Source organism: Engystomops pustulosus, chromosome 7, assembly GCF_040894005.1.
Source record: "Engystomops pustulosus chromosome 7, aEngPut4.maternal, whole genome shotgun sequence".
Taxonomy (NCBI): domain Eukaryota; kingdom Metazoa; phylum Chordata; class Amphibia; order Anura; family Leptodactylidae; genus Engystomops; species Engystomops pustulosus.
Window position 1 is genome coordinate 157,278,735 of NC_092417.1, and position 15,234 is coordinate 157,293,968.

General features: G+C 43.3%; 1 protein-coding gene across 1 annotated transcript in view; it reads right to left on the reverse strand.

The window, feature by feature from the left end:
* SYT12 (synaptotagmin 12) overlaps positions 1-15,234 on the reverse strand; it is a 67,807-nt gene that overhangs the window by 31,697 nt on the left and 20,876 nt on the right. Inside the window, exons 2-4 of the mRNA XM_072118534.1 lie at positions 14,804-14,857; positions 12,746-12,939; positions 9,624-9,983 (exon numbers count right to left, since the gene is read on the reverse strand). Of these exons, the coding sequence (XP_071974635.1) occupies positions 9,624-9,983; positions 12,746-12,939; positions 14,804-14,837 (588 nt within the window). The 5' untranslated portion in view covers positions 14,838-14,857. The remainder of the gene's footprint in view (positions 1-9,623; positions 9,984-12,745; positions 12,940-14,803; positions 14,858-15,234) is intronic.

The window sequence follows — 15,234 nt, forward strand, 5'->3', positions numbered from 1 at the left end:
TGGAAACAGATACATTTTTAATTCTTAGATCTTATCTAACAAGGCAGCTTGGATGTCTATGTAATGGAATTTTATATACAGCAGCTCAGCTGTAAATAATGTGGGTGCCTATGTATTGATGGATTAGATACAGCATTTCAGCTCTAAGTAGGGTGGATAATGGTGGCCCAGGTCCTTTACCCTCAAAAACCTAGATGTGTTTTGGAAACATGCCAATATTTTCTTATTCTCCGCTCTATGTAAGGTAGGTGTCTACATAATGGCAGCTTAGATACAGCAGTTCATCTCTAAATAAGGTGGGTGTCTAAATAATGGCAGCTTAGATACAGCAGTTAAGCTCTAATAAATGTTGATGCCTATATAATAGTGGCTTAGATACATCAGTTCAGCTTTAAGTAATGTGGATGTCTATATAATGGCGTCTTCGATATAGCAGCCCCGATCTTAGTAAGGTGGATGTCTATATAATGGCGTCTTCGATATAGCAGCCCCGATCTTAGTAAGGTGGATGCCTATGTAATGACAGCTTAGATACAGCTGCTCTAAGTAGTGTGGATAGCAATAAAATGGCAGCTTAGATACAGCAGTTCAGCTCTAAGTAACGTGGATGCCTATATAATGGCAGCTTAGATACAGCAGCCCCATTCTAAGTAGTGTGGATAGCAATAAAATGGAAGCTTAGATACAGCAGCTCCATTCTAAGTAGTGTGGATAGCAATAAAATGGAAGCTTAGATACAGCAGTTCAGCTCTAAGTAAGGTGGATGCCTATATAATGGCAGCTTAGATACAGCAGCTCCACTCTAAGTAAGGTGGATGCGCATGCAATAGTGGGTTAGATACAACAGTTCAGCTCTTGGTTGTGTGGAAGCCTATTTTATGGCAGCTTAGATCTCAACAATGTAGACATTGCATACATTTACAATAGCAGCCTAGATGCAGAGGCTCATCCTTATGTTTCGTGGACACTTCTATAATTTTCATTTAGATATCGGTTGTTCGCAACGAGAGGTGATAGAGCTCCAATTATATCTAGTGCCGTCTTTCTGTAACCCTTTCAGCTACAGATTTCTCTACAGTCTCCGTTATTCGGCTATATACAGGTAACTGCAACTTCTGAGATAGAAACAACAACAAAAGGGGGAGCAAGTCTGGCAGCTTATAGTCATAAATCTCAGTGCAGCATCTAAGGTGGAAGGATTTACAATACTTAAATTCCACAACATCAATATGGATCAAAGCTTATGATTTCTGTTGCCACTGTGACCAGTGGTCCATGGGCTTCTATGAAATTGACCTCATCTTGTGTATGTCTGAGACATTAGATTGTGAGCTCCATGGAATAGGGATATGGATCAGGACAGAGGATCTCTATGTAGTGCTGTATACAACATGTTAATGTTATAAAGTGATATACAGCCTTATAATCACAAGATATTGAGCTTTAAGTGAGACTTTATGTTACAACACAAATGTTACATTTCTCACGTATCCACCTTTGTATTCTCTGCTGTATTGGTAGGAGATCAGCGTCTGATGCAGCAGAACTCAGTCAAGCAATGAACATTTCCAAAAAGGAACAAATTGATGCAACTGGGATTTCCTGCAGAGTCGGGGGATTATCCGTCATATGTTCTTGGGTTTTAACTATCCTGCTGCCCGCTGGTTAAATCTCCGCATAGTCTGAGGCGGGAGGGAATACAGAGGAATGAGGTTATATGTAATGAGGACGACTTGAGAAAACCTTTTGTAGGGTGAGACCGCCTCGTGCGTCACCGCTAATGATGTGGAACTGATGACGGAGCAAATCATTCAGAAATGATCTATTATCTTGGTGTCTTAAATTTAATGGGGTTATCAAGAATGATGATGTCTCGGCGGAGAGAACTAAGTAATAGAAAGGGGCAAAATCTGAGAGCACCCTAATTTAGAGAGCCCAATAATAAGGGGTCGTCCAAACAAGAGGCATCAAGCTGTCCATAGGGGTCCAGTGAGGTGAAAGGTGTAAAGGCACCATAAAAGTCAGTACTTGCAAAATTACTTATGGTGAAAAGAAACCTGAGGACCCCAACCCGCTGGCATGCCTGTATACAGCTGAGGTTTAAGGTCCCGTATATATGTGGCTCACCTCTGGCTATTGCCCCAATATGGAGAGAAAACTGGTGACACTGATATATGTCGTAACAAGGCTGTGGCGCATGCGCATTGAGCCTCGTGATTTCAATGGCAGTACGCCTTACTTGAAGGCTAGGTGTCACTATGGAGACAGTCTTCCTACTGGAGGAGAGTTCATTTGAATATTCCTTACCCATTGTTAGACACAATAGCTCCGCTAGATCTCCTCCATGGGACCCAGTATCCATAATGTCTCCGCTAATGTGATACTGCTTCCATTTAATATTCTCGGCGTTTCCCTTTAAGCTCGAGTAGTAAATTCATCTCACTAATTGCTTCCTTCTACCGAACCCAGGGTCGTTTTAATTAATTCCCCCCTGAGATGCCACCACTTTATGCAACAATGCTACATCAGCCTGCCTGTCCATTTACTGTATTGATCGCCCCTAAGCTTGTAATGAAGTAATGATCACTACCTCCTACTGTGGTAATCCCGGCACAGGCTAAAGAGTAGGATGACGCGGCGTGTGTGCACACAGTAGCGTGAGATATTCTAGTGTTTGGATACGGATCAGGATTGTATTATACAATGTCCCATGGAAGTGACTTCAGAGACGCGAGAGGCTTAGGGACAGGAAACATGTGGACCTTTTAAAGCCATCAGTGGTGGTGGAGGTCCTTGGTCAACAATGTGGTCATGTTCTAAATACCATAGCACCTCGTCCAAATATGCTTTGGCATTCCAGGGTATGCCAAAAAAAAGACTGGACAACCCCTTCAAAGCGTTTCGGACACAACCCGACATGAGCGGCTCAAGATGCCCAGCTTTATAACAACATGACATGATACTCTGCCAGGAGTTATGTACCCAGTGGTCCTGATGGGTATTAGACCCTGTCCTGACTTTTGGTAGCAGTTCCTAATAATGTATTGAATTTGAGTAATTTACACCCTGTAGGACACTCCTTGGTGTAATTCTCTCTACTGGGGGTGCGACCGTATCTGGGACTGGAGGACAGCCAGTAGACTGTGGATCCATAAGAAAAAAAAATCCATTGTGTGCGCGTAAGATACACATAAAATTAATCACTAGCGCCCCCTCTGATGGGATCCGCTCTTCTTTTAGCTTCTTATGTCCTGGTTTTTACAAAAAAGGGTTTTAATTATGCAAATGAGCCTGAGGGGCTCTGGGCTCTATTGGTGATAATGGAACCTGTAGTCCCGCAGGCACATTTACAACATTTTTAAAAGCCCTTTTTTCTTAAAAACCAGGGCATAGGAAGCTTAAAGAAGAGAAGATCCAACCAGCGGAGGCACACACCAGTATATCAGTGTGCTTGGTTTACCATCCTTCATCCTGGTGGTAGATGTCTTTTAAGGGGAGCCGGCTGTACATTTAATTACTGAGGGGAGGCTGCTGGACATTTTATTAGTGAGGAGGGGCTGCTGCTGAACATATCGATAATGAGGGGACGCTGCTGCTGGACATTTAATTATTAAGGTGGCTGCTGCTGACATTTCATGAGTGAGGGGAGGCTGCTGGACATTTCATGAAAGAGGGGAGGCTGCTGGACATTTCACGAATGAGGGGAGGCTGCTGGTCATTTCCAGGGGAGGCTGGATATCAGTATGGTGCTGTGTGTATATGTCTGTGCAACATACAGTACATCTGTATTCTCAAGTGTATTGCGTGGGATTGGGTGGCAGTGGGAGTTTAGCTGTATGGGGCCTCATCAAAATTGGCCCCGGGGTACTGGTGTCTTGTTATGCCACTGGCTGTATCGTAGCAATTGGGCCCACAATATGTGTTACCATGGGCCATTTGCAGCCAACCCTTCTTGTGAGGGGCCACTGTCACCTAGGATTGTGTCTCTAGAGGGCTCAGTCCTTTTTCGGGAAGAGTAACTGGAATTTTTACAGAATTGATCGCAGCCTAATAACTAGATTATTCCATGGCTATAGATAGGGCTATGGATTAGTCACTGGTCAGTAATGGATGGAAATGTTTCTTTCCATCCATTAGTAGATACAAGATGAGAGCTGGAGTGTAACCATAGATATCCGTACCGGAGAGAATGGAGCGGCGGAACACTCTGGAACATTCCGGAATCTTCCCAAGCCTTGGAGCAGCGGTCACATCCAAGGTCTCCCCTGGTTCGCACAATACAGATGATAGAATCAGACTCGATTTTAATATAAAGTATCTGACACATTGAATATATATTGAACCATTGCGACGACACTCAGGGGCTTATTCTCAATTAACTTAAACGCATATTTCAATCTGATCGCTACGAGGAGTCTGTGGCTTCACTGAGGAACGGAAGAAGCCGAATCGATCATTGTGAAACATGGACGATTTGACACGAGACACCACAGAGGAGCATGTAGATCAAGAAGGAAATGTCAGGATTGTGGAGGAGATTTTCAAATGTTTTCCATGTTCTTCTAAGTCATTGCATATTCATAAAGAACCTGAACACAAGTAACTTTCTGAATACAAATATGTTATAGTGTCCTATATTCAGGTGGCATGTTATAGAGCAGGAGGAGCTGAGCCGATTGTACACAGTGTCCTATCTGCAGGCAGTATGTTATAGAGCAGGAAGAGCTGAGCAGATTGTACATAGTGTCCTATCTGCAGGCAGTATGTTATAGAGCAGGAGGAGCTGAGCAGATTGTACATAGTGTCCTATCCGCAGGCAGCATGTTATAGAGCAGGAGGAGCTGAGCAGATTGTACACAGTGTCCTATCTGCAGGCAGCATGTTATAGAGCAGGAGGAGCTGAGCAGATTGTACATAGTGTCCTATCTGCAGGTAGCATGTTATAGAGCAGTAGGAGCTGAGCAGATTGTACATAGTGTCCTATCTGCAGGCAGCATGTTATAGCGAAGGAGGAGCTGAGCAGATTGTACATAGTGTCCTATCTACAAGCAGCATGTTATATAGCAGGGGGAGCTAAGTACATTGTACATAGTGTCCTATCTGCAGACAGCATGTTATAGAGCAGGAGGAGCTGAGCAGATTGTACATAGTGTCCTATCTGCAGACAGCATGTTATAGAGCAGGAGGAGCTAAGTACATTGTACATAGTGTCCTATCAGCAGACAGCATGTTATATAGCAGGAGGAGCTGAGCAGATTGTACATAGTGTCCTATCTGTAGACAGCATGTTATAGAGCAGGAGGAGCTAAGTACATTGTACATAGTGTCCTATCAGCAGACAGCATTTTATATAGCAGGAGGAGCTAAGTACATTGTACATAGTGTAAAAAATCTGAACAAATTTCTATCATTTAATTTCCATTTCATTTCCATTACACAACGAGTCTTGCTCTCAGGAGACCGAATGTAACATGTTCCCTGTAAACTCATCTCGGAAAAAGCTGTAAATAATTTTGCACCTCATAAGAGAAAAGTAGGTTATTCCTTCAGGGATTCCCTTTTCACAGTCATAAAATTTTCAAGGCTTCTTACAGTCCCTGTCCCTTCCCCCAGCTAAACCCAAACACTATAAAGCTGCTGAAAGGGTAGAAGCAGAACACTGGTGCTTTGTTATTTCTGGACCCGTCACCTGTTTAAGTGATCCAATCCTGGGAAAGCTGGGTAACTTTGAGGTCACTGCTTGACAAGAAAGCAAAAAAAGTCAAGGTTGCAGGAAGACGCCAGTTCAGTGCCAAAACGTTTCCAGGATTGCATGACCATGGATGGTGATAAAATCTGCATTTCTTGATGCCCATCATGGTACAAGTCTTGGTGGTGAGGTGTATCCTGTATCCCTGGTACTACAGTTCTACAGTACTGTGCAAAAAATTTAGGCAGGTGTGGAAAAATGTTAAAAAGAGACAATTTTTCCAAAAATGTGTCCAAAATTGATTCTTCTGCAGGACTATGATCTCAAACATCCGGCTAATGTCATCAAGAACTAATTTCAGCATAAAGAAATACCAAGCTCCCTGGAGGTGATGATGTGACCCCCACAGAGCCCTGATCCCTACATCAATCACTCTTCACTCAGACTACATTTACAGAAGGTCTGTGCTTAGTTCTCTAAGATGTCTGGAACAACCTCCCTGCCGAGTACCCTCAAAAAATGAATGTACCTAGAAGAATTGATGCTCTTTAGAAGACAGGCGGTTGTCACACCAACGTATTTACTCTGCAGCAGACAAAGATCCCAAACATCCGGCCAATGTCATCAAGAGATATTTTCGGTGTACAGAAGAGCAATGAGTCATGGAAGTGATAATGAGACCCCTGCACATCCTTGATCTGAACTTGAATGTAGGATTTGAGGAAGCCTACATCTCCAGAAGATGTGGGCTTAATTCTTCATGATGTTTGGAACAACCTCCCTGCTGAGTACCATCAAAAACTGTATACAAGTCTACCTGAAAGAACTGAAGCTGATTTTAAATCAGAGGATCAAGACACTACATATTGATCTGCCTAGCCTAGGCTTTCAGTGTACTATATTTCAGTATGACGCCTTGGTCATGGCTCATCTGCGAAGTGACAAATCTGGGAAGAGCTGCTTAGAAACAAAGATGGTAGCAATATTTGGGGAATTACGGTGCATCAGGGATCACACCATCGGTGCTCTCAATGGAACAAGCCTGATGAAGTGTACTGCAGATATCCCGTGCTCAGCAGGACACATTCTTCTTCATTTTAGAGCTTAGAGGGAATCTACCACTCGGATGAAGAATTGTAAACCAAGCACACTGACATACTGGTGTGTGCCCCTACTGTTAGGATCCAATCTCTTTTTAGATTTTTATGCCCTTGATTTTACCAAAAAAGGCTTAAAAAATTATGCAAATGAGCCCGAGGGGCTCCATAGCTGTTATTAGAGCCCCTCGGGCTCATTTGCATCATTTTTAAAGCCTTTTGTTGTAAAAACAAGGTCATAAGAAGCTAAAGGAAGAGTGAATCCTGCCAGATGGGGCTCACACCATCATGTCAGTGTGCTTGGTTTACAATCCTTCATCCTGGTGGTAGATTTCTTTTAAGGATTTGCAGAAATCTGTATTCCACTTCCTGAATGTTGCAGAACCTTCATTAAAGGGGGGGGGGGGGGGGCTCAGATGTAATTTTTGGCTTATTGACCGGCCCCAGTAGCCATTTATTACACATTAGTTGATATACTATAGATATCAGGAAAATCCCCTTTAAGAGAATATTAGAAGATATGATTGTATGTTTCTTAGAACATTCTCTGGTACCACTATGGGGTTAAAGGCGCCTGTCAGCAGCGACACTGGTTTTCTAGTCTTCTTGGTATTTTTTTTATAATGAAGAGAAAATCCTGCAGTATAAAGACGGAGCTGGACAAGATTTTTTCCGCTGTCATATTTTTAATGAGTATCTACCGTATTAAAGTTGTAGCACATCCGCCCACGCAGCGCGCCGGGATGCTGGAAGCCTGGCAGGGAGTATCCCCCCGAGGACGAGCTGCTGCGTCTCCTCTGCCTATACGACTCACTAGTTTTCTAGATTACTCTGCTGCATAGGGGAGTCTGAAGATGGCGATGTAAAGGAGGTAGAGCTCGGGTAATAGGATGATACTACAGGAACACAAAGACCCTGCAAAACAAGCCAAGTAATTCTCGAATGCAGACATTTCGGGTAATTTATATAATAGTATAAACGGGGGTCCAAGATCTTTTTGAGAAGAATGTGGTGGTCCAATGAGCACTATATCCTTTACACTCCATGAGAAGCGCAGCGCCATACATTGTATAGTGGCCATGTTTGGTATTACAGCTCAGCTCCATTTAACATAATGGGGCTCATTTACTAAGGTCCCACGGCCGCATTTCCGCCGCGTTTTCTGACGTTTTCAGGGATCGCGCCGGGGATTGTGTCGCAACCGCGCCGGGTTTCATGCGACACAAATCAGGGGGCTGGCGACGGACGATCCGACGGATTCGGATAACGCGCCAGATTTAACAAATCAATTTGTGTTGGAAGACAATGCAATTACATAGAGCTGGGAAATGACACATGCAGGATATCGGGCGCACGATTTTTATGAATCGTGGCAGATGTGCATTCCGGCAAACAACGCACAGTGGGGATCGCGCAGGGACCAGGTAAGTAAATGTGCCCCAATGAGCCATAAACAGACCATGTGACCAATGTACGTGATGTCAATGACCTGGGATACAAAAGTGGAGCTCACTGGATTGCCGGAGCGAGTATGCATCTAAGTATTTCACGTGGCACATTTTTCACGTGGTTACATATCTAGAAAGCAGGGGAACAATGTAAGAGAACACTTTTTAAAATTGGTTGTCCAAGGTTGGCCATGTGTAGTACGTGGTACTGAAACTTAGCCCCATTCTATACAGCTGAGATGCACTACCAATACAAAGCATATGCTTGTGTGGCTCTCTTTTTACTATTTTTTTTACCTCTGTAAAGGAGATCTACCATCAAAATCCATCATGATAAACCAGGGACACTTACTCATAGATCCAGGCGACTGTGGTAATCTCTTTATATTTGTTATCCATGGCCTCCTTCCTTCTAAAATCAACTTTTAAAATTATGCTAATGAGACAGAAGGCCTCTAGGGCGCGTTACCAGAGGCTATCCGTGCTGTTGCTTTACAGGCTGTTACACTATATAGGAGCATATCTTTCCCTGCACTTCCTCCTCCCTCTGCTTACTATAATTTTGCACAGAGAGAGGTGGGAAGTGCTCCTGCGCAGTGTAACATCCTATAAAACTACAGCATGGAGAGGCTCCCCGGAGCACTTCTGTCTTATTAGCATAATTGTAAAGTTGATTTTAGAAGGAAAGAGGCCGTGGATAACAAATATAAGAAGATTATCACAGTCACAGTGCCTGGATTTATGAGTTAGTGTCCCTGGTTTATCAGGGTGGATTTTGATGGTAGATTTTTTTGAAGGGAGCTGTCATGGCTATTACGCAGTAAATTGTTCTGGTCTCTTTAGTTGGCCGTAGTTTGTCTTAACTCGACAGCTGAGCAAGTTTATGTTTTCAAATGGAGGAGACCACTACCAAATATCAATGGTAGAGGTTTATCCCCACTGAAAACAAGGGGATTGGATGTTTAAATTCTTAATTCTAATGGTATACTCTGTCATAGGAGAATCGGGAGGTCACTATTAGATATGAGTGAACCCAATGGTCACTTTCCAGCGTCCACCTGGCCAACCATAGCCATGGCTAGTTGCTAGGGGAATCATTATGCCGGTTCGGGTTAGTGAACCCCGAATGAGAGCATTGGGTTTGCTCATCTTTAGTCACTACACACATACATATATGATCATTCTCAAGATTCACATGATTTTTCTTATTTCTTTAATAAACAGTGTCCAAAATTTAAGAACTGAGAAGGTTTTGGTCCATTCTGCTCTGAATCACCATCATTGACCATTTATGGTCAATGAGAACAGTCATGATATGAACAGTATAGCCATCACCAATCATGCGCATGTATGGTATATGTACATTATATATGTCCAGTGTATACTCACTCGGGAAATCCCAACGATCTGTTCATCTGGGAGAAGGCTGATGTGCACAAAGCAAGATTCGAAATTGCCATCTTCTTTTTTCTCCAGGAGGTCTTTCCCTTGTATCAAGGAGACATGCAATGTGTTAGAATGGACATCATAGTCCATGGTGACTTCAATCTGTCCCACGGTAAAGTCTGAGCCAAAGTTATTTCCAATGGAAGAGATAGAGCTGAGGGAATCAGTGGAGACGGATTTCCGTAACATCCCGTAAGGAGTCATTTCCATGTCCCGGTTGATCAGTTCCACTGGGCCAAATTCATTGATACTTTCATAGGTGTCGTTGAGATTCGCCACCGCTGTGTGTCCCTGGGCGGCTCTCTAGAGAGAAGAGACAGCAGGACATTGTGGTCACCAACATATTGGGGCACATTTACTAAGAACAGTGCAGTCTGTATTATGTGCAGTTACCTGTGTAGTGTGCAGGGGGCGCCAGATTCAAGATTTGTGGTGACTGTTTTTCATGACTCTGGTGCTCCCTGCACTGCCCCTACAGAGTGCACCACAATTTTTGGTGCACCTTTAACATGCAACACATTTCTGTCGGATATGATAAAGGTGTTGCATGGACTGATTGAGCACTGGAACGCCCCTTTCAGTGCAGAAATGTAATCGCGTCGGGGATAGTCCAGCCAAAACATAAGGAATTGTCTAGGGATTGTCATTGATGGCCTTTCTGTAAAATAACTTCCACTTTGGCACTCCCATACACAAATTAATATCTATTTAGGGTACAATAATTGGTTAACTTTTCTGGGCTTGCATCCTTTGTCACAAGATGGTCATAAGATGTCTTATGGTTGTACAGTGAATAACCTAAAATCCTGTCCCCATATCATAAAATCATACAGCATCCAATGCAGATCTGCTGTACACCATGTATGATAGATAATACGGCAGTGGGTATGGTAGGGTATGTGGAGTCCTGATTAGTGCCAGGCAAGTCAACGCATTTCCTGTGTCGCTCTAGTACTTCCAGTTTGCATCCCCACATCCTACTGGTTGGTCATTGGACACGCTTCATCCAATCACTGGACTCTTTGGACCAGGAGACAACATAGAAGTGACTTCCGGTGTCCGAGAAAGCCACTTACTGTATGTAGTTGATTCCGTAACCTCGATATAATAACCCTACGTTATTAGTTCCTGGTTGGGTAGACTATTTGGGGGGGTGGAGGGTGTTAAATGTAGCTTGAGTGAAGGTTGAGTGAGTTGAGGGTCCTCTATGTGACAACCACACATCGTGACCATCTAAGTGAATAGTGAAGGATTTCAACTTCCCCTAATAGGGCATCATCCATTCTTTATTGGCTCATTACAGTAATGCCCCGCCCCGGTTGCTGGTCAATTTTTGTCTCTTTACAGTGGAAGACTCTCTACGTTCATGCGCTCTACAAGACGTCTTGCTACTCAGTGTTTACTATCCTCCTAGAGTGTTTCTTTTTATTAGTGTTAGATTTATCCCCAGACATCACTATTGTATGCTATAATTTTACAGATAACCAGGACAAGTCCATTTACTTAGTTAGAAATAGATACATAACGTTCTATACAAATCGTTTTTCTGTTCCTTCTCGGGAAACGTTCTGGTTATGTTTGATTTATCTAGGAAGATGCAATCGTCTTAAAGCAAATCCTTTCGTTACAGCCAAGGTTAGTTCTACCTTAGTGTTGAAAAAAAATCATACCGGCAAGTATACCATGTTTAGTGTCGTAGAATATGGAAAATTTTAATTGGGTTTCCACTGAAAAAAACATAGGATCGGGAAAAACAGGGCTTAAGTTGAAAATTTACCAAACTGTGCCAAAAAGACATATTGGGGGTCAATAAGATGTCTCTCCCTCATACAAAGAGACCAATAGTATAAAGATTACAATATTGCTGGGGTGTCCTGGTACCAATTTTGCACTGGAACTAAATAACTTCAAGTTAGGATGAGCTCTGAGGAGCATTGATGGATTGGGTCCGACCTGATGGGACCCTCAGAGATTAAGAAATTTCGGATTTCTCACTACCTTGTATGAATTGTTAAATATTGTGTTGAAGATATTGGTGCAGATAACTGCATTTTAGTGCCACAAGAAGTCCATGGAGTGGTGGTCACGCGTGCATATTACTGCTGCATTCACACAGGAGACATTGGATCTGAGGGACCCACATTCTTGTAATTACTGAGCGTCCAACTTGTGAGGAAGGGATAGGTTGTGTTAACGAGGGGGTCTGGCCCATATGACCCTTCTATGGAGCTGTGGTGGAAAGAGCATAAGAAACAGTTCTCTTACATCTCCTTTCAAGAATATGCCATCAAGAATCAACTTGAAGGGTCTGACTACTCTAAGGCTCCATGCACACATCGAGTGCATCACTGTGCGTAACCCAGGTGGAGTAGGTGGGCGTGAGTGCTCCTCCCTTCTCCATATGGAGCTAGAACCTTCTCTATCTTTTGTGGTGGGCCGTATGTCTCAGAAATGAGTCACGGTGTTCTCACTGCACCGTGCCCACCTCTATAGAAGTAGGGAGCAAGCTGATGTTTTTGTGGCTAGCTCACAGTCGCCATGGAGCCTAACCTGTTGATTCTACTTAACATCTTTTGGAGGTTTCCTTCAAAGTCAAGAACAAATTAGTTTACCTTACTTTGGACCACCAGCACTTGTGGTCAATCTGTTGATCAACACGAGTTATATCCTGGCAATTATTGGAACTCTATGACATAATAGGAATCGAATGATAAGATCTGATAGGAAAATGCAGGAAAAGGAATGATAGGAAAAGTAGACTAACATTGACCGGACACACCTCTTATCAATGTCTACCAACAGGATAACTCAATGTAGAGTCACATGATGTCAAACTAGATTAGGTTGAATAAGATGCAGGTCCATGAATTCCAACCTGTAATCCTACCGTGTAGATCCAGAGGTAGGTAAAAAAAAACAAACCCAACCTGGTCGATTGTAGGAAAAAATTCCCTCTTAACTCCAATATGTCCAAATTACTCCCTGGATCAAAATTCCATCCAAGGATCTACTGTAATTTCCATAACCTGTGATGTAAACTGAGGCAGAGATAGAGAAGACCTTACCTTCTTCTTCACTTCAGAGTACGATGTCCCATATTTTTGTTTGAGGTATCGATAATCGTAGTTAGGGAACGGTGAAGGAGAAGGATAGTTGCCCGATTTGTACAGTTTCCATAAATAGAGACCAACCACTCCCAGCAAAGTCAGCGCGCCGGCGATGTATATTCCTATTTCCCATCCGGGCGGGCTGGTGATGACTGTAAAACAAGTCGGTAAAAATCCCATGAAGAATTTTATGTTGAAACATAAAGGACAAATAAAATTCAGTTGGCGGCTGCCAATATGTAAAGCTCCTTAAATGGGATCTTAAAACGCATACAGCGGTGATATCAGTCATGGAGATTTTGTAATAGTCCATATTGTATTTAATGGGGGACACTTCGGAGAGTGGGACATATTTTGAGTAATTCCGGCATGGCATGCTTCCCCCCTGTAGGTGTGGTATGTATCTAACCTTGTCGAATCTTGAATAATCAAATTTTTGGTTAATAAAAGAAGCACCATAGTATGTTTCTTTTATATGAGTTTTATGTGATGTTCTATTTATGTGTTGGTGTTGCCTTGATTTGCCCTTTCATGTGGAAGACTCCTAGGGGGTCTGGCACGGCTCAGGATTTCGGTTCCCCTCTCCGGTGCTTCTGGTTTTTCGAAACTGCATCTGCTTGAAGTTCTGGTGGGTCACGGGACCTGCTTCAGCCAATGAGTAACCTCCTTGGACCATGGGACATAACTTCCCTTGATCATGTGTAGTCCTGTTTTCCCCAGGACCGAGGAGGCCACTCATTGGCAAAAGGGGGTCATGTGATCCCTGAACTTTTGCTACGGTGTAGTGCTGCAAAGCAGAACTAGCGGAGTAACATCCGAGCTGGATAAGTGTCCTTGTAATTTTTACCCCACCCTTATCCCAGATTCCTGGAAAATCCTTTTAATGTAGCCTACGCTTCCCATGATGTGGTACAAACTTAAAAATAGTGGCCTCATAAGGGGTGTGCAAAAAGATATTACAGGGTAAAAATACCAAGCCGGTAAAATACCATCCAGGTGGCAACACAGGTTTAAGGGATCAATAACTCAGAACTTCTGACCCATAACCTGCACTGTAGTGTGACCTATATGATGAGGCTTCAGCCCATCACCCCTGTCTACTGCTTGTAGCAATGTTAATATTGTCTCTGGAGATCTGTGTCCCCATACCTATTGTGTGTGTGTTGTTGTTAGTAGCAGAAGGAAAATGCATTGATTGATCCAGGATTGCAGCTGGACTTGGAACACTACTGTGTTGTATGCTCCCCAACCCCTCCCCTCTATTGTAATGTCCAAAGACAATCCTGCTTCTCCTCTTGGAAGGACTCTGCTGTACTCAGTACAGAGATCTCACACACCAGTGCACCTGAATCCTCCTAGTCCAGATGCAATCTTAGAATATAAATATGTTCTCAACAGTCCTGCTGCTATTAACAAAACACACAATTTCCCAACTACAGTTAACTCAATGGGGCTTATTTACTAATGGTCCCGGGATCGCATTTTCATCGGATTTTGCACCGTTTTCGGGATTTGCATAAAATTTCGGTGAATTTCATGGTCCGGGTAAGTAAATGAGCCCCAATGGGGCAGATTTACTTATCCGGCACATTCGCGATCCAGTGGCGCGTTCTCTACGCTGGATTCTGGTCCGGCCGGGATTTATTAAGGTAGTTCCTCCGCCGTCCACCAGGTGGCGCTGCTGCGCTGAAAAGCATCGGAAAGCACTGGAGTTCACCGGCTCGGGCTGAGTGAAAGTAAGTGCAAGCTCCGCAACAGATGTTTTGTTTTAAATGCGGCGGTTTTTCCGAATCCGTCGGGTTTTCGTTCGGCCACGCCCCCCGATTTCCGTCGCGTGCATGCCAGCACCGATGCGCCACAATCAGATCGCGTGCGCCAAAATCCCGGGGCAATTCAGGGAGAATCGGCGCAAATAGGAAATATTCGGGTAACACGTCGGGAAAACACGAATCGGGCCCTTAGTAAATGACCCCCAATGTGTTCAAAGATCTCAATCCTATGTAAAAGTTTACTCACCACTTATGCGATAGTCAATCATTTTACTCTCCATGTCATTTAGTACGTTTCTACCTGTAAGGAAGAGAGAAAACATGGAGCAGAAATTCTTATATAAAGATGCCGCAACCTTATACGGAAACACCGGGATTACACGTCTCGCGGTCCCTTTAAATCTACGGCAGTAAAATTAATCGCCACTAAAATCAGCGACTGAAATAACTTCGTAATTAAAAAGTCATCTATAGAATCTGAACTTTGATACATTTGGCGACTTATTACAATCAATTTGACTCTTTATGGCCGGCGTTTGATTTTAATCGCCAGGCTTAATTATTCGGCTACAGTCTCTAACATGTAATATGGGAAGACGGCTTGTTTCATTTCTATATTCCCTCCTGCCCAGGAATTTCAGATTAAAAAGACTTACAACAAGCGCTTTCCAATTTCCT